General features: G+C 49.5%; 2 protein-coding genes across 2 annotated transcripts; both read right to left on the reverse strand.

Moving 5' to 3' along the window:
- Positions 1-2231: 2231 nt before the first annotated feature.
- Positions 2232-5589, reverse strand: TMEM35A (transmembrane protein 35A). Its single transcript, XM_013943283.2, has 2 exons — positions 5394-5589; positions 2232-2747 (listed from the first exon to the last, which is right to left on the reverse strand). Exons 1-2 carry the CDS (start codon positions 5511-5513, stop codon positions 2361-2363), a joined length of 507 nt encoding a protein of 168 aa, XP_013798737.1. The 5' UTR covers positions 5514-5589; the 3' UTR covers positions 2232-2360.
- A 1971-nt stretch (positions 5590-7560) lies between these two features.
- TRMT2B (tRNA methyltransferase 2 homolog B) lies at positions 7561-16555 on the reverse strand. The gene is made up of 13 exons (XM_067304111.1): positions 16054-16555; positions 15666-15946; positions 14736-14790; positions 14135-14254; positions 13561-13660; positions 12697-12767; positions 12090-12236; positions 11326-11420; positions 10542-10756; positions 10306-10407; positions 9739-9858; positions 8465-8564; positions 7561-7824 (listed from the first exon to the last, which is right to left on the reverse strand). Exons 2-13 carry the CDS (start codon positions 15857-15859, stop codon positions 7698-7700), a joined length of 1446 nt encoding a protein of 481 aa, XP_067160212.1. The 5' UTR covers positions 15860-15946; positions 16054-16555; the 3' UTR covers positions 7561-7697.
- Between the last annotated feature and the right edge of the window lie 2941 nt (positions 16556-19496).

Raw genomic sequence — 19496 nt, forward strand, 5'->3', positions numbered from 1 at the left:
AGGGAAAGTTAGCATAATGTGGTGTTGCGAAAGGACTAAATTAGTTCCTGGCGCCTTATCACCTCTAGCAAGCAGAGATGACTGGTAGCTTCCAAAAATAGCTTGCTAATGCAGGGGGGCAATGATGGAGGTCAATCCAATATAGATAAATACAGAGCTCTTGTTACTGGGCTCCAGGAGGCGTCGTGTCTTCTATAATAACCAGTAGCTGCTGCTGCGGATCAGGCATTTCACACTCTTGAAGTGATTTTTTTCAGAATTCACTTACAGTCCAGAGTTCTTCCAGGTTGCATGTAGTTAAGGCGTTTGCAGGAATAAGCTTTGCTGTGCTGAATGTTTCACATTTATTTTATTACTGCGGCATCCGTACAGGTTTTAGTGAAGAGTGTTACAAGAGACAAACACAAGCATTTCGTTCCAAAAGTTTACCGAGTTAGAGATAAGGTGCACTTGAGAGTGGTAGCTGGCCAAAAGGTTGCAGCAATGCGCTTGTGAGTACTTTGTGTAGGAATGTAACCCTTGATGGGTTTTTGAGTTGGTGATTTTTTTTTTATTTGTTTTGGAGTTAAGAAGTGACTATTAACTTCAGTGTAGTCTTTCAGGAAACATAGGAAATCGTATATGGATTTGGGGTGACCTTGAGGTAGTCTGTAAAGACAAGAGATTGTCTAATGAAGGTGACTTCTTGTAGTTTCTGCTGTCCGGGGTGCACATTTGACAGGAGAGAGTCAATGTTTGGGGCTCTAAGAGGAGGATTTTGCAGCATATTTGGGCATCTGTTTAAGTAGCAGCCTTGCGTAAGAGGAAAACTGGAGGATCAGAACTGGATATACTGCATGTGAACATCTGTCAATTTTATAGAAATATAATATCAACATTTTATGGGGGGTTATGTCTTTTTTCACTGACACATTGTACTGAAGCAGAAATTTATGAGAGACATTTCATGAAGGTGTTCAGATGTCTCTCTTACAAGCCTGTAGTTAATGCAATTCAGTAATGTTCAGATGGTTTCCATCCTTCATTATCTTGTCTATCTCCATGGATTTCCCCTAACATGGTTCTGCCTGTTTTAGATGCAGTTTTGAGCCCATGAAAACTATTTTCAGATGCATCTCTCAAAAAATTTGCTACTGTGGAGACATGTTCCTCCAAATTTCAAAAAGTTTATTTTCATGAATAATTAGGAAAATAAGGAAAAACTGAAAACAGACAAACATCGAGAAAACAAACAGAACTTAAAACACACTTCTCATGACACTCCATAAGATTTCAGATACAACACACAGGGATTCAGGCTCTTGTGACAGGACTTCCCCCAGCTCACTCAAGCTGTATGTGGGATGCACGATGAGGTACCTGGGCAGGTTCAGACCCTTATCTATTAGCAGTAACCCACAATTCTATGAAGTTGCAGTAGTGAAAAGGGGGATTTTTTTTGCCCCCCCTCTAAGGAAATAGGGAGCATGATGCTTTTTTTTCCAGCAGCAGGCACACATTTTGGAACTTTGGGGCTTATTACTGGGTCAAAACAATTCTTTGGGCAGTTCTACCCGTCCCCTCACCAGGGATCCTCACTGTCTGCTGAGAGGGGTGAAGGGATACCAGTGGCTCATGTGAAGCAGGGAAAAACAGTTACTCTCGCCAGGGCATCGCCCCAGTTTTAGAACCTCTGCAAAGCGTGGAAATCCAGGAAGAGGCAAATAGTGGCACCACCCATTTTCCCTGGAGAACCAGTCCACGCGCAGGACTGCTCACAGAGGCAGCGGACGCTAAAGATGCCTCTCTCAAACACAAATACTACTATTTACGCTCAGTAGGGTCCTATCCCCCTGACTGTGTAAAAGAAAACGTGTACATTTGCGGATCAGATAGCTCTATGAGGTGGGCTGCACAAGCCAGCGCAGGGACGCGTGCCCTAGACACTCTGGTTATGTTCTACACAGCAGTTGCTGCCAAGATTGCAATGTAGCAGAGGTGTATTCAAGCTAGGTTTAAACCGCCTAGCTCAGGGACTAATTGCCCCCCTCCAGCAGCACTGAGTTAGTAGGGGCTAAGTGCCCACGTATTTGCCCATGCTCTCAGACTGGTTCTGCAGCTCCTATCGAGGCCAGTGCTCCTCCAGCCAGGCTGCTAACAGCCTCCAAGCTATCTAGTTTAAAGCCAGCTTGTATTTTTCTACCTTACAAGGCAGCAGCAAAAGCACAACTACAGTGTAGACGTCCCCTGTGTCTCTCAGACCCCAAGTGCAACTTTATTTAGACAGCCAAAAAAATATAAATAGGTAAATAAAAAACAAATTTTCTGGGTGCTTTAGGAGAGAGCTGCCTCATGGGTCCGTATTCCTCAAACGCACTCAACTAGGATACCTTCATCTTGCCTTTCTCAGGAGCTGCCTCGTGGACAAGTGGCTGCTCGTCCCCATTCACTGACAGGATCCTCTTTTCCGGCGGCTGCTCCTCAGGCTGGCGGGCAATCAGCAGGCGGCAAGTAAGCAGGATCCCAAAGACTAGGGCATGGGCATAACGCTTGAGTGGATCCCCCACTAGCTGGTGGAAAAAGAGCACAGCCAGCACGAGGAGGAGGAGGAGAAAGTTGGCCACGTCCTTGGGGCGACCAGGCACCAGAGTCATGACAATGCCACATGCCACTTCCAGGGCACCGATGCTCTTGCGGAGGAGGATAGAGCTGACTCCCATCTTCTTCAGCATGGGAAGGGCCCGCACGTAGCTTTTGTAGGCTCGTTTCTGGAATCAAACAGTAATAGTGTAGAGCACCGTAATGTGAGCAAGTACGTAGCAAGGGTACCTTCTCCTGAAGTCTGAAGTTACCATCGCTAAAATTAACAATGCAGGACCAGGTTATTGAAAAATACCTCTCTCCAAAAGTAGCGTGCCCTTTGTAATTAAATAATGCACCTAGTCCCTGCAAAGCCAAAGGACGAAGCAAAAACAGAAGTCCCTTTCCACCTCAAAGCAGCCTAGAATATCCCACTACAATCTTAGCATGGGACTGTACATCAAAGTTGAGATTCACCAAGCCTACTCCTCCTCCTCTTACACAGCTTTACAATCTTTTCTTTCCTCTGATAAAAACAAGCTGACTTTTGCCATCCTCGCTGTCTGGTTTCTGCTGGATTTAGAAGCAGTATAGTTACAAGACAACCTCCTTAAACAGACACCTCGCTCTTACAGGGAAAAACAACCTCTCTCCCTACATACATTCAAGTTGTTGCATTTGAACGTTAAGTACTGGAGACTTTTTTTTCTTCAGCCAAGTATTTGCTTTTCTTTCTTATTTTTTAATGATGCTCCTAATTACTTGCAATGTCTGATATTATTTCCATTCACACTTGAATATACTATTCCTGCAGATATTCCTGCCATTGTGTTCTCTGCTGCCTAATCAGGAAGAGAGAAATGGAAGCCCTAATCTCAGGTGCACGGCTGTGCAGATCTCACGTGCTAATCAGAGTGTAGATCTGCCTCAGATGTAATTGTGGAAACAGGCACTATGGGCACACAAAACTTCCCCACTTCTCTGTAAATTTTGCTGCTTCCTTCTTAGAGAAGCAGATGAAATACTTCACATGCAGTTAAAAAAAAAATACGCAGCATTCTTGTTACTAAATAACTAAAGATCCCAGGACACTTCTACTCCAAGTGTATGTATTTTAAGAATGCACTTTAAACCTCCAGTGAGCAAAACCTCTCCTCAAAGCACCAGTTTTTTAACCTGTTGTGAAAAATACAGCTTTATAATGAAACTTATTAGTACCATGCCCTAAAGCACTCTGCTGTTTTCAATGTTTTAATACACCAACTAATGTGTGTTTTTATTACTGAATGAAATCAACTGCAAGTTTGGTGTTGTAAGTAGGTAAGAGAGGTTCTGTGTTTTCTTGGGGCAAGAGGTCACGGTTATCGATTAGCAAGATCAGGTTCTCGCTCGCAGTCTCCATTACATTACAGACCACCCCAGTGCGCAGCACAGCAAAAAGCACAAAAGCCTAAGGAGCCATGAACATGTTACAATACAGGGTATTAAGTATGATGTTGCTGTCTAATATCTGAACACCTCTGCTTTCTCTTTTGTAAAAATGGGGATAATTCCTACCTGTAGGCCTGATTCTTTTTGGAAAACTAGGAAGGGACCCTCAGAGAAGCAAAGTATCATAGAGAGCAAGGATTTTGCAATGCTTCTCAAGTTTCAGTGCTTTTTTCCTTAATTTTTATGCAGCAGCAGCCTAAGAGCTTTATTTTCTGGACATTTTGTCTTCATCTCTTGCTACCCAGTCATCTGTTGGTGATTCCTCTTGCTGAGCTCTCTAGGCTGGGGTGCAGGCGAGACGCTGCAATTCAGATGTTATTTGAGAGCTCAGGAGAAGCAGCTGGGCAGGTGCACAGACAGGAGAGAGCAGAATGTGCTGGAAACTTCCATCGCTGTTTCTTAGGGGCCCCAAAATAATACCAAAACCTTTCAGCCATTGCAATAAACGTAACAAAAATGGGGTAAGGAGGGAGCAGGGGAGCAAGCAAATGCAGACAAGGAAGCGAAATGCAGAGGACGGTCCTTCAGCCTGCCTGCAGCTCGCAGCAGGTAAAGCTCTGCAGCTGGTTTGGCCCTGGGCAGAGAGGAACGAAAACTTGCCAACCGGCTGAAAAATGCACAGAGCGACTTCTCTTTCCTCTTCTCACCCCTTTCGCATTTGCAAGGGGAGGAGAGGCTGCAATCTCAGGCTGAAGGGAATAATAATAATAGTGCAACTATTAATAATATCTTCTTCCTCTAGCTAAGAATCTCAAAGCATTTCATGGTCACAAGTTAATCCCCACACAAGTCCAGTGAGGTAGGGACAGTCTTTGTCATTTTCCTTGCTTTAAAGCACAGATAATTTTGAGAATGATCATGTGGCTTCCAAAGCAGGCAGGTATCTCCTTTTCCTCCTCCTCTTCTTTTCCAGGGAGTAGGTATCCGCCCTGCCAGGATTGACTGTACCTCCCTGCTACGCCCTCCCTCAGATTTTGCTTTACGGAGACCTTCATTTCCCCATGTTTTTGCAGGCATCGGTGTGCCTTCATAGCCCATCCTGCTCGCCTCCCTCCCTCCTCCCTACCCTGTCCTTATCCACGGGAGGTTTCTCTGTAAATAGGCTCAAACAGAGCCCAAGCCAAGGTTGCCGGGGTATTCTCCGCGCTGCGTATTATTTGTTTCCCCCTGGGTCCTCCAGATAAAGAGGCGGAGAGGCTTTGGAGAGCCCTCTTCCCTCTCCTTCCCGGCGCTTGGGGCTCCGTCTCCGTATCCCCCTGCAGACCTTGCTCCTGCTGCAGGGTTGAGGGGAGAGCGCCCTGCCAGGAGCACGTCTCCCGCACCGCCACCACCGCCGTACTCACCATCTCGTTGTAGGCATCTCTGCTGAGCCGAGGGGTCAATTTGATGGTCCCCATAAAGACAAAGAAGAGCCCCAGGGCCACCGAGAGGGCGACGATGGTGATGGTCCTGGGAGATGCCATCGATCCGCCGGGAAGCGGTCCTAGCAAGGCCTCGCTGTGGCTGGCCGCCCGGGCAGGAGGTAGTCCGTCACCATTGAAGGAGACGAGGAATAAGGCTGCAGAAGCAGAGGATGACAGCGGGAGAGGGATTCTGCCTCCTCCGCTCAGCTGCCTCCGGGTCCTAATGCCCCGCAGCGATGCAACCGGAGCCAGGCCGTCACCGGCACCTGCTGAGTTACGGGAATGCCCACCACCGCCGCGTTTAAGCAGTTCTCCGTTTCCTCGCACGCCCCATGAATTACACACACAAAGCCGAAGCAGAGCCAATTCGAGGGATGTGGGAAGGCAGCCAAACGCATAGCACAGTTGCTCGCTAGTGGGAAAACGAGGACATTTTAGCAGACGGCGCTGGAACAACCTACTACAGAGGAAAGGGGGTCGGAGATCTCTAGTGCACAGGCTGGTTACCAGCACACAGTGTTTTTTCAGATACTCAATAGCTAATACACAGGAAACCATGTATTGCTTGATATATTTGCCCCAAAAGAGTAAAACAGATGTCTTGTCCCTGTGATGGTCCTAGAACCTGATGTCCCAAAGGGGACAGTCAAGCTACTGTGCCCCCCCACACACACACACTGCAGACAAGCTCCATCGCTTGTCCTGTATCTTTAGTCTCCAGAGATTAGGGGAACAATTTCCTGACACTGTCTCACTTTCTGATTTAAAAAGTCATCATCTCACAGCAAGAAGCCAAGATATAATTATACAAACAGCGCTGCTGGAAAACTGCATCCCTCACTATGAACTGCAGACAACAGGCTGTAAAAACGTGCAAAAATCTTATGCTCGTGGGATAGCACAAGAGACGAGTGAGGAATCTCCCCCCTCACCTCCCTTTCTGGTCTAGCATCCGCCTGTTGTAGCAAGTCCCAGGTGCTGAGCCCATACATTTTAAGCTTGCACAGTCTGAGAACTGACCGGTGGCAGTTGTTTTTTCCAAGATCAGCATTTCTTAGCACTGGAGTTAAAAGTCTGCGAAAAATACCTGGAACTGTAGCCCTTAGGACAGGCAGTTGTCCCTGCATCCTTAGGTAGTTTGTTAACCCTTTATTCACCTAAATCAGTTAGGGAATTCCTCTTTCTGAGTCAAAAGAGTCAAATTCAATGGCTTGGCTGCCTATGTGTATTCTTACTACTGTTCTGGCCTAGATGACCAGGATTAACCCAGAAGGTAACTTCAATACAACATAAGCGTCACAACTCAAAAAAATAAAAAAGAGCCCTTGAAACAACACAAAGTTCACAAAACAGAAGGGAAAAATCTTTGCTCACTGAGACTTACCTACAGTTTGTAGCAGCTTCATCTTTTGAAGAGCTGGTGAGAACTAGCAGTAAAAATAGCAGTTCATGTAGCAGCGAGGTGTCCAGCATGGCAGGACAGATTCAAAGTAAACCAGATTTCTGAATTAGCTGTTGCAGTGCAAACTGATAAGAAAACAACTTGTTGCTGCTGACTTTCTAGGGAGGATTTCATATTTAGGTATCAACAAGCATTAGCAAAGAAAGGGGACGGGGTTGTGGAGGAAGAGAAACTGAAGTCTGTTCCCTCTTTATTTCAATTTATAGACACAACTTTCTCATTGTCCCTTTATTGCATATGACTGGCAGTGGTTCAATACTGCTAGTGAAGTTTTTTTAGGAAATATTTTCCTGACCCCCAAAATGATCATTTTCCCCCAAGAAATGCAAAGATTTCTAGTTCCTAAAGTTCCTTCATAGAAAGTTCACTATCAACTTTAAAAACACCTGAAATAGCCTTGAAGCAAGCAGAGAACTGATGACATAACAATATCAGAAAAAGTGGGAATTTCAGTGCTTCATATTCACATTGCTGGTGGTGAAAATCCACAATACCAGGGAGATGGTGAAGAGTTTTCCAGGCTGCTTTGACCAGCAGCCAAAGAAGAGATTCGAAGGGGAGAGGAAGGGATGAAGTGATACCAAGAATCTTTTCACCTCCAGAAATCTGAGTGTTTCCATACAGAACAGTGTAGTCAGGCAATGCAAGGTAACAGCAAAAATATTTATTTCTATACATATTTCAAGAAAATAAATTAAGAACATAACCGCATCCATTCCAGCCTTCAAAACATTTGGAGGTTGCTTCCCCAGCTCGCAGAGCTTGTGTACCTGCCTGGCTCGTCAGCGGGTGAACAGCAGCACCAGCTCACAGTGAACGGTATGCGGAAACATGTCAAAAGGTATAGCCAACGCGGGGGCAAACGGCTCTCCTGCCAGCTTCTTCCTGGGGTCGGGTGGACAGCACAACCTACAGAAAGCAAAATGTTCAATACTTTAGACCAATGTTTGTACTTTAGACCAAAAGTAGAAGATTTCCCACTGCGCAGTGGTGCAATAGCACAGAGGATGCATTAAGGTTTCATCTCGTGTTTGGCTAACATCCATCAGAGTCTGCAGTTGACACTGATATAAGGTCTGGAATCCCCTATATTGAATCCCAAACCAGCCCTGAAAACCTCAGGGAGAAGCTGAAGGGTTGGTGGCAGGTTTAAGGCTTCATTTCTCACAAGCCATCCCAGCTCAAAAGACACTTAATACCATGAGGAAATGATCCTCAGTCTGGTGGTAGGATGTCTGCAGGCAGTTTTATCATCTGCAAATGTGTCTGCCCCAGAAAAACACGTAATTATTTGATTAACCTTAAGTAGGTGACTAATCCCATTGACTTCACTTCTTTGGATAGAGGCCCATGTTCCTGCACTGAACCTAGGGGACTCAATATCCCACTGACCGGCTAGGCCTGGATCACACCTGCAGAATTAATCCAGTGAAATTCAGTCACAATAAAAACCTTCCTGAGCAACAGTCAGATATTTGTGTGTTTGTCCTCAGGGCACAATAAGGTCTATCACTAATGTCAGTGGAAAGGAAGGGAGCGGGGTGCTCACTCAAGGAAGTTCCTCATGGCTTCACCCTCCGGCTTGCAGGAGACGTAGAGCAGCCTTCGGATGGCCTTGCAGTTTCGGATGGCTCGCACAACCCTGTAATCTGCAAAAACAGAAAGACACCAAGCTTGGCTAGTGAGATACCATGACAGCACGTTCTCCAGAAAGAACGATTACAGATCCAGCACCACAGAACTTCGCTGAACTGACAGAAATAAAGGGAAAAGAGAATACTGCATATTTTGCCATGTCCTGTCTCAGATGCAGGGTCTTAGGAAGCCAAGGATGTGGCTCCCACTGCCAGCACCTCAGCTGATTCTGGCAGGGTGGAGCCAAGGGAGAACTTCCTCTGCTTCCCAGGAGAATAAAGGATTAGAGAAAATTTGTTAAATGAAACAGAAGCAGGTAAAACCTTCCCTATATACTTATAGGACCACATCTGCATGCTATGTCCCATTTAGGGCTTCCCAGGACACACTGGAGCAAGTGCAGGGGAGGCCATCAAGATGCTCAGAGGGCTGGAGCACAGCATGTACAAGGAGAGTCAGAGAGAGCTGGGGCTGCTCAGCCTGAAGAAGAGAAGGAGAAAGATGATCCATTTACTGTCTTCAGTGGCCTAATAGAAGGGTTGTAGAGAAGATGGAGCCAGACTCTTCTCGGAGGTGCACAGTGACGTGATGAGCAGCAACAGATGCGTTGCAGCAAGGGGAAATTCTAATTAGATGCATTAGGGAAAACATTTTCAGAAAGGGGGGTGTCAAACATTGGGACGGGGCCAGGAGAGGCTTGGGGATTCCCATCCTTGGAGACATTCAAGCCTCAACTGTAGGAAGCCCTGCACAACCTAATATAACCCTGAAGTCAGCTTGGTTTGGCTGGGGGATTGCACCAGAGACCTCCAGAGGCTTTCACTCCTCAAATATCCTCTGAGTCTATGAAAGATGGAAAAAGATTAGAGCTGTCTGCTTTAAAGAGACTGATGGGCATGGCCCGCTTTTCACCTTCTCACCAAGCAAGAACCAAAAGCAGCCCAAACGCCTCGTTTCAGCCTTGTGAAAGGACCGACTCTCTCGGAGCGTGCCACGAGCCTGCCGAGCTCAGTGGGACAACAGCACCGCGGCCAAGCTTGCCGACCGCAGGATTTCTTAGTCCTTCTGAAACAGCTGCTTTTGGCTGCTGTCAGCGACCAGGTGAGGAACTAAGGGAGCAAAGGGCTTGACATTCTCATTCAAAATTCTCTCTTTGTAAGACTGAGAATAAATAGCATGTTCTCTTACGGAGCCCAGCCCGGGATGGGTTCACCACAGCAACAAGGGGCCGGTCGTCCTTCCACGATGACAGGAGTTGTGGTAACACCATCTCTGCCTTCCCGCTGTGAAACTCGCAGTTTGAAATTCCTGTGAAGCAAAATGGCAAACACGTGGTGCAAGAACAGTCAGTCTCACCAGATGTGACGAGAAAGAAGGCCGACTTAGGCAAAGCAAATATCAGAGTATCTTATCAGTGGAGGATATTTCTTTGAGAAATGCATATGTTATAGAAAGATGCTACCCACCATCAGCACCAACCATCTCATCCAACTGATTCTCCACGCTGTCCCAAACCACATATTTCCTACATGATCACCCAGCTCCAGTCTTTTACTATCACATCAATAAAACAGTGCGGGAAGGAGCACTGTTACCGCATATGAAGGCAAGGAGAGGGGGTCAGTTATAACATGAAGGACTTCGCTTTTTGGCACCACTGACTGCAGGTAGTTGTTAGGAGCCTTCCCCTGATTTTTGCTTCATATTTTTCAACAATTAGTTTGAAACTCTCTGCAACGGCGAGTCTGAACTCACCGTTGAATGTCGCGTTCCACCTGGCATCCTCCACTGCCTTCTCCACTATCTCAATACCAATAACCTCGGACACTTGGCGAGCCAGAGAGAGACCGATCGTGCCTGGAAACGAGGGATACAAAAATACTGCAGAGTTCCAAGCTGAAGAAACAGGGATCTGGAGAGCAGGAATACCTTGGGCACAAGCCTAGTCATAGCCAGGCTCGCGCCACTCGTGCTCCACGGCCGCTGCTCACCTGTGCCACAGCAGACATCGAGGAGGACGGTGTCTCCAGCAGCCTGGCTCAGCTTCCCAACCTCCTGGTACAGCGCTTCTGCTCCACGCGTGTTTACTTGGAAAAACGCATCTGGAGAGATGCGAAACTTCAGGCCAAGCAGCTCCTCGAAGATGTGCGGTTCTCCGTAAAGGAGCTGGTAGGGCGACTGCTCGTGGGAACAGCGGGTCATAGTGCTTGAGGAACAAATACAACAAGCCATGAGAAGGCAGGATTTGCAAAGAATTATTGTATTCCTGTTTTTGCTCCTGGGGTGCTTGCCTGCAGGGGAGAATGGTTCTCCCCACACCTACTTTTATTTCCTGTGAACATTTCAACAGTAAGGGATCTGTGACTTGCACAACCTAAAATTCATCAGCAGGGTCAAAGTGACTGACTATCAGGCAGGACTCCTAGGATCTATTCCCAGTTCAGCTGCTAGCTTGATTTATTGTCTTGGGAAAGCTCCTTTAGATTTTTTTCTTCAGTTTCCTAGGCTCAAAACTCCCATGAGTTAAGGCCAAAGTGTATTAAAGTGTTTCAGGTGCTTCAAGATAAAGAAAAGATGTGGCCATCTCAAAGTCGTGTTGGCAAGAAAGCCATCCAAGCATCTGTCATTCTCTTGAAGTGCTCCCTGAATTGGTAGAACTTGAGCATGATCAGAGATGGGTGAGAAAAAGGAGAAAGCTTTGTTTTCAGTCTTCCCCTGGCGCCTCTCCTCCATACCACAGCACACTGCAAGTTTTAGAAGCGTCAACACATTTACCTCTCTTGGAAATAAAGTGAGGTCAAGCTGCATACTGCTCCAGGTCCACAAGTGAAGAACTCCTTCAGCAATGCTTTCTGAGCAGCCAGCGCCTCCTGTCAAGAGCAAGAAAGGAAAAATTGTGTCTGGGTAATCTGCTTAGACACCTCTCCCCAGCTGTACACCCAGCCAGTAGGTCCGGTGCTCCCCTGAAAAGCTCAGCCATAGCACCGCACTGTCATAAACCCCATGCAAGGCTGAACATGGCGTGAACAGCGTAGTTTGAGCATCATCTCTGACTGGGGTTTTATAGATCTTGGATAGGTCCTGCCATTATTTCCTGCGTGCCAGATGTCCTGCCAGCTGGGGGACCCTGATATTGGCTTATCTCACTCAATACTAGATTTGTCCATAGGTCTATGGATACAAAACTGCCCATCAGCGGCTTTTTATGCATGTGAGGTGAAGCCTGCTTTAGCTGTGTAGCAGAAAAGTGATGCTAAATTCAGGACAGCTTTGAAATCTTCTATGCAAGATGGCTGCACACCATCCAGAAACCTCTGGTCATGCTCAGGCTTCGTGGATAAGGAGAGAGGAATAGCCTCGCTAGGACACCTGGACAAGGGTGCTCACTTCAGGCACCTCTCAGAAGCCTCAGCTCCATCCTCAGTCTCCCCCGTCTTCCCCAGAAGGACATGGGGAGCGAGGACACACCAGCAGCAGGACCTCCAGGACCGGGCAGCCGGTGTCCTTGCTGCGGGGGTCCCGGTCCCCCACGAACTCACCTGGCCCAGCTGCTGGGGGTGGAAGGTGACGATAGCCATGGTGTGGCCGCGGCTGTTGGTGCGAACGACGAGCTCCCGCCAGTGTCCGCCGCGGTGGAAGAGGATGCAGGGCTCCAGCGGGGAGCGCCGGAGGAACTCCTCGTAGCACTGCGGGGAAGGGGGACAGCGAAGGCGCCTTAACCTACCGCCCTGGCCTTGGCGTAACTCCGTACCCCTCAGACGGGCGGCCGCCCTGCTGTTGTCGTCGGCTTCTTCTATTTCCTTGAAATACACTGAGCAAAAGCTCTGTCGGAGTTTAGCTACTGGAAAGCAAGACACTTTGATCATTTCAATTTGTGATTTTCACGCGTTGTAATAGATTTGCAGGATTTCTTTGTCACTCGATTAGCCTCATCCGCCAGGACAGCTTAGAGGTTCTCACGCTAAACTTTTAAGTTTTCAAAAATACTTGGGTGAGGACTGGAAATTTTCACAACATGCAAACGGACTTGAAAACCCCGCATAAGTGTAGCCTTCCCCCAAATAAACGTTATTGCAGCCTCCCTCTATTCCCCAGTCTAGACACAGATTTTTTTTTAAATTATTATTATTATTATTATTTTTTCACCTGGGCTACTTGTTTGTGTTTCGTGGGTATGTTCTCCACGTGGTCGGCCTTCACGCAGACAATATTTCTGGCTGGAGAGAGACAAGCAGGTATTTAACTGTTTCCTCACAGTGAGGAATAAACGATCGTAGCATCTGACATGATAAACTGTAGAAAGGTCTGCCCCAAGAATTATCCCCTTGTAAAGAGGAAAAAAAAAAACCCTCACAAACACAAACCGCCCTGATGGCTGAATTCCCCCACTAATCCCTATGAGATTCCGGGTAACGTATTCTTCAGGACCTGCCAAAATTGCCCTGGCCAGTGACTGTTATCGCTAACTTTCAGGAAGTGGTGAGTGCTCAGACAGCTCGTTTAAACGCCTCTTTACAGCTTCCAGGGGAAGCTCAGCGCCCGTCTTTAAACTGGGCAGCAGGAGCCGAGCAAGCTGCTTTTCTGACTGGAGATCAGCGGTGTGGGCTTAAAGCACTTCCCACCGTCAGCTTAAATCCTAAGCTTCTGCAGCCAGAGGTAAAACGCATCCATGCAATTATTTTCTGCACAAACCGCCCCCACCGTCCCCGGCCAGCACAGACTTCCGGAGCACACGGAAAACCTGGGAACACCACAGATAGAAATAACTAAGATGAATCGCAGAGGTGCTGCTACACCACTATCTTATTTACTGCTGCACTTGGCAAATTAGAAGCTGGGCTTTCTTCAACTAGTAAATGGAGGTTTTAAAACTTAGCTAATGCCCGCTGCCCCAGCCTCGGGGGCGTTTCTGTCGGCACGCCAGAGGATTCGGGCGCTTTGCAGCAGAGCCTCGGCTGCGACCCTGCATGCTGCAGCGGCTTTTGACCCAGCGCCTTGTCCTGCACCGACCTCTGCCAGTTCCCACGTACAACCCCACGGTTTTGGGGTTCCCATCCGGTCCTCGGTTCACCGAGAAGGAGGATTTGTTTCGGTAGCCATTAATGATGGGCTGAAAGAAAAAAGAAGGAAAAGTAAAGCCTTGGATTAAAAAAAAAAAAAAAAGTAATGAAGGAAAGCCAAAACCTCGTCTGGGTGTTCGATTAGCAACACAGGAAGACACACACAGATGTGCAAAATTCAGAAACAGAGTTTGTGCCCAAGACCCCCAAAACTTTATCTTGGGAAGGAAAAATGGCTCTCCATGATAGAACAGTGAAAGGTTTATCAGGGAGCGAGACCTGGGGGATGTCCAGGTGGAGCCTTGCAAAAACCAGAATAGTTCAGGCAAAGCTTTCTGGAGGCTCGGCTCGGACACAGAACCAGGGCTCCTGATCAGCGGGCCTGTTTCACGCTCCTGCAAGCAAGAACAGCAGCCGTCCCGGCCGTCACTGCAACCAGTTAATCCCCACCATGAAACTCTTCAGGAGCTGAGCAACAACCCACCAGGACCTCAGAGCGAACAGCATCCCTGCGAGATACTCACTGATGGGACTATAGGACGGAGAGGACAGCAGAGTCCCCCAGGTTTCTGCACATCTACGCCTGCTTCCTCGAGACGGGATGCCAGCGTCCGCAAAGTCTTCTTCTGGCTTTCGTACTTCACCTGCGGAGGAGTCCTAAGCCAGGAACGCTCTCACAAGACAGCGGGAAGCTGTTGGCCACGCAGCTCGCGTGGCCCGCAGGAGGCAATGCTGCAGGTAGGACGTAGCCCTAGAGAAACTTGGCCTCTCTCATGGCGCTGTGCACCGCCGCTGCTCAGAGCAACAGAGGGAGAAAACGTGGGTCCATGTCCCCAGAGCTCTGGGTCTGAGGGAGTCTCCGCATCCCGTCAGAGACCCTGAAGCCACAGCTCAGCGGCTGTCCTGTGCTGGACAGGACCACCATGCAAGAACACGCTCCCGGGCTGTTCGTCATCGTAGAGGCCACCCACAGGTACCTCAGTACTTTCTGTCCTTCAGAATAACTGAAGGATTAAAGCAGCGGTAAAAGGGGTCTGAACAGGCTACAGGATTTAAAGGCAGAGGTTGCCGGAGGAGGGATGGAAGGGACAACGAGGCACAGAAATCCACATGAACACGTCTTACCTGCAGCTGCTCTTCGTAGGGAAGTCTCCACAGCGGAGTGGCCGCATCCGCTAACCTGGAAAGCGCAACACAGCGGTAGTGCCCAACATTACTTGCCTCCCGATACAGCCAGGTCGGCATCCGAGTGCTACAAAACGCGACCCAGCATGAAGCACCAGCTGGCTGCTTTGTGGACAAGACAGTTCTGATCTGGACTCTGGATGTCCACAAGCAGTTTTGGGGCAAACTCCCTTTCTGCAGGTGCCTCTTCACTGGAAGAGGGACACGGGCACCACAGCCATCGGCTCTCCAGGGGACAGGCCGAGCCTTTTGCAGCAGGTTGCCCAACGATGCCTGGGCATCCGGGGGAGCCTGGGTGTCTGTCTGGCCCCCCTTGAGGGGCAGCGCCGGGAGCAGCGTCTCCCCCAGGCAGCGACCCGGGGGGTGAGATCTGACTCCGGGCTGCTGAAGCCAAGGGAACAAACATGACTAAGCTCAGAGGGGAAAAAAGTGCAGACGCAGAAGGAGAACATATTAAGAGCTCAGGTTCCAGCTCCAAACAAGCTCGGTGGCTTCCTCCCACCAAATCAGGGGCTTTGCCTCACCCCTGGCTGCCCCGTCTGCTCTGGGAAGGGTCTGAGCCCCCCGGCGCTTGGCCCTAGCAGGGCAAGCCACCTCTCCTGTCCCTTGACACGTCCCTCCTGCATCATCTACGCGGTCACATTCCTGGCCACTACTATATCCTTTTGCTAAGACTGTGCGAGATTAAATCCACCCCAGCGAACTGCAGGGTTCCTGCGTTTTGGGAAGGGGAGGACGGACTGCTCACCCTCCCCGACCTGCCACCCAGACCTCCAGCAGGCGAGGGGCTCGTTCCCTTTCCCGACCCGGAGCGCTCAGTGCCCGAAAAGCACCCCAGCCTCCCGCCGCGCGTTTCCCCCCAAGCCGTACCTCTCCTCCCAGGAGGAGCCTGCCGGAGCGCAGCCCCCCCGGGCCTTCCTCTTCTCCTCCGTCCTCGTCGCGCGGCTCTTCTCCGTGGCCGTGCCGCGGTCCCGTTGCGGCGGGCTGCTCGGGGGAGCCCAGCTCGGGCTCGCCGGCCGGCGAACGCACCGGTGCATCAGCCCCAGCCCACGGCGCAGAGCCATCGCGGAGGGCGAAGGGGCGACAGCACAGCAGCCCCGCGGCCGGCCACCGAGGGAGCGGGACGCGCCGGCGGCACGTCGGCCACGCAGCTGGAGACACGGGGAGAAAGACAGCACGCTCGTTACCTGCTCTGCAAACTAAAGCACGGCGCTGGAAAAGAAACACCGCTGTTCTGACGCGGTGCGTGCACACTTACTGCGCTTCAAGGGGATCAAAGGTGGTTGCGGCTCAGCGTCCTGCCTCCGCTGGCGGCTGACAGCGAGGCTGTACGAGAAACGCAGGAAGCAGGCAATTAAAAATGATTATTTTCTGGGCCGCAAACCTCCCGACTCGCCCGCAGCAGCCGCTCGCAGGCCTGCCCCGCTCGCGCCCGGGCCGTGCCCCACGTCGCCGCAGCGAGGGTCGCCGTCCGGCTGCTTTCTCGCGCGGAAGCGTCCCGCCGCGCGCAGGCCGATGGCTCCCCGGCTCCGCAGGTCTCGCACCGCGAGACGTGGCGAGCAGCCGCCTCCGCTGCCTGCCCGGAGCCACGACACCCCTCCACCGCGGGGCGCGAGCCCCCCCCCCAGATTTTTTGCCCCGAGCAAAGCCATGCAAAAGGCCAGGGTCTCCCCGCTGCAGCTCGGCCGCGGGGGGAAGCCTGCAGCGCAGTCGCGCAACGCTGGCTGCCGTGGGGGGGGTGGGGGGTGGAAAACAGGCCACCGCGGGAATTTCAGCCTTTCCGCAAACCGGGAGCCTTAAAGACGCGGCTTGGGGGGGGATCTCCACTTGCTCGCACCCTGCGGGGCGTCACTGGGTGGGAGGTCTCACCGTGACCAACCCCAAATTTCATCCGCCTGCTCAGACACCTGAAATACCCGGAGCGGCGATAGGAGCGCTTCGGCTCAACCCCTTTCTGCCCTAGGATTTAGCAGCGCCCAGGAGAGGAGGATTTGCAACAGCAACTTAAAAACTGTCCACAGATAATTATAAGTATGCCATTTCTGATTGCAGTTAATCTAGGCTTCTTACAGACATCAGATCTCTAGGAATTAGCCCCACACTGCTATCGTTCTAGTTTCTAAAGAGAGTAGTGCAGTCTTTTTTTTTTTTTTTGATAACCACCACATAAGACTATTTTAATAACAGTTTAATATAATTTTAACTCAAAAGAGCAGGGTCAAAAGTGCACTCGATGCACTTTTTTTTTGCTGCACAGTGCATCACATCCATAGCTAATTTAACTATAAAATCATATCAGTGATGATGAAACAAAGTAAATGAACACGTTCGCTTACCAATTATTACTTGTTTATGCTAAAGAAAAAATTATATAAAGAACTGAATAATAAAACAGAGAACATAAGCCACAACCTGTGTCGGTAACAGTTATCTTGTACCCAGCTGTAACAGGCTATGAAGCTAGAGCTCAAGAGAGAGTTTATACAGTTTCTGGGGAGTTTCTTCTTCATCTCCAGCAGCCGGTGCACAAGCAACAAGACACAGGTGTGTTTGCAAGCCTGCCCTCCTTCACCAGCAAGGTCATCTTCGGAGACAGAAGCATAAAACCCACCGACTCACCCCGCGATTTTAACTCGGTAGCGTGAGGAAAAACGCCCCCCTCCCACAGTCTCAAAATTCCTCTTCCAACACCTCTGCCCACAAGCCCACCTACCTCGGGAGCCGAAGGATGGAGAAGAGGATTTCGGAGGGACATCACAAGCTCAGGACCTAGAGCTGAGTTGCCACGAGGTTTCCTTTTAGCCAAACTTACTGTAAATCTAAACCAGGAAGCGAAGGTGCCAAGCTCCCCAAATGGATTAATGATGATATTGGCTCAGATATGAAACCAGACTTCCCTAGAGAGCCCATTTTTAAGAATTGGTTTGAACAGGCAGCAACAGCAGCAAGGACACTACAGAGGCAGCCAACAGCGTGGTGCGGGGAGCGTTCGAGAGAGCGGAAGAGCTGGCTCAGCCCGCCTGCGTTTTAAGGACGTTCCTTCCGAGTTCAGCGACAGATTGTTTGGTAGCACTGAAAGCACGGGCCCCTCCAAGACGTTTCATCTGCGTCTCCAGAAGGAACTTGGGCCGGTCGCTGGGGAGACTCTAGCAATCGGGTTTCTTAACTTGCACCAGCATTTGGTATTCAGCCCGTCAGACACATCAGCAAGGAAAAAGCAACAGCTCACTGCTAACCAAGCTCCAAATAGGGAAAAAAACAGATGTACACAAGCTGAATTACCAGTTTATGAGCCAGCATTTTTTCTAGCTTCTCTTGACAAAATTACCGAAGATGCTGTCAAAAGCATGATTCACCTTAGAATCATTTGTAGCCTTTCAATTTCAAGATGACTTTACCCATAGATGTTCTGAAATATCAAAACTTTTGTCTTGAAAACATCTCTAATACACAACAGGGGCCAGCCCAAAGACCCTTCTCAGTCAAAGCAAGAGAAGCATCATCTTGAGTATTTGAACATAAAACACCAGATGCAACAAGTAAATGAATATTGCTCATGTTAAAACTTTTCCAAAATGTTTCTGATGTATCATGAGCGAGTAGCACAGTTATAAGGGATAGCATACAAAAAGCAATTTCCAAAGTTAGGCAACCGCATTCTGAATTAAACATTTATGCTCTAATTGCTGTCTGTGATGTTCCTGAAATCAGAGCGCAGACCTTTTGGCCTCAATTTTACTGTTGAAAATAGTGTCCTGGGAACAGTGTCCTTTGCTCTGATTACAAGGCATTCTTTAACCCGTTGCTCTGCTGCTCCTCTGGTGCTTACACACGTTTCCATTTACATGTAATGTATTTATATGAACTTTTATATTTCGTACAAACTTCTACAATTATGAGGCCAAAAAATGAAAATACCTGCTAGAAAATGAAAAGATTCAAGCAAGAAAAAAAAACACCACTCCACCTATAAGCATACCTAGAATGGGAATTCATTCAGAAGAAGCAGCAGAAACAGATGAGGAAGTTTCACGTAATCTCCTTCCGCCTGTTCTCTGAAGCTCAGAGCAAGATGCACATACCACACCAAGGGATTAGAAAGTTCGTGTACTGGATCTCAGCATCGACACAAAGATCTTATAAATCAGTGTTCAAAGTAACTAAACCAAGGCCAGGCAGTACTGGAGACACCCTCCCCTCCACAGGCCCTTCTTGGCAGGGGACATGAAGGCGGCTCCCCGGAGAGGAGCGCAAGCGAGACCAGCGCAGTCCCAGATGAGCCAGAGCGATCTCCATCCCTGAAAGAGATGGAGGGGCCCAGCTCTGCCCGAGGGTGCCCAAGCCCCACGGCCCAACAAGCTGAGCCCCCCTCTCCTCCCCGGGATCCAACACGGCACCACCACCCTGCTCACCTTGGGACCGAGGCCCCATTTGCGGGGATACGTGTCCCTCTCCATGATCACTCTCTTGATCTTCGCCACTACTCCGTGGTCACAGGTAGAAATGACCGCGGTGGTCATCAAGGCAACCGCTGCAGAAGCGGGCGGAGAATCCACAAACACTTTAAAACCCAGCCAAGCCACAACAGCTCGGAGGGGGGAACCCGCTCGGTCCAGCCGACCCCCCCGCGGCACCGCAGCCCTGCTCGCAGCTGCCTGCAGGGCACTTCCTCCCACCGTGCCCACGCGCAGTCTCTCCAAG

This window comes from Apteryx mantelli, chromosome 13, assembly GCF_036417845.1.
Source record: "Apteryx mantelli isolate bAptMan1 chromosome 13, bAptMan1.hap1, whole genome shotgun sequence".
In the NCBI taxonomy this organism is placed as follows: Eukaryota; Metazoa; Chordata; class Aves; order Apterygiformes; family Apterygidae; genus Apteryx; species Apteryx mantelli.

What these genes read in the sequence shown, in the direction of transcription:
- TMEM35A (XM_013943283.2), bottom strand. Translation starts at nt 5,513, where the DNA reads ATGGCATCTCCCAGGACCATCACCATCGTCGCCCTCTCGGTGGCCCTG. An exon ending in GAGATGCCTACAACGAGATG is followed by an intron (nt 2,748 to 5,393) that starts GTGAGTACGGCG and finishes GTTTGATTCCAG; the next exon opens with AAACGAGCCTACAAAAGCTA.
- TRMT2B (XM_067304111.1), bottom strand. Translation starts at nt 15,859, where the DNA reads ATGGCTCTGCGCCGTGGGCTGGGGCTGATGCACCGGTGCGTTCGCCGG. An exon ending in AACACAAACAAGTAGCCCAG is followed by an intron (nt 12,237 to 12,696) that starts GTGAAAAAATAA and finishes CCTTCCCCGCAG; the next exon opens with TGCTACGAGGAGTTCCTCCG. An exon ending in TCACTTTATTTCCAAGAGAG is followed by an intron (nt 10,757 to 11,325) that starts GTAAATGTGTTG and finishes TTGTTCCTCAAG; the next exon opens with CACTATGACCCGCTGTTCCC.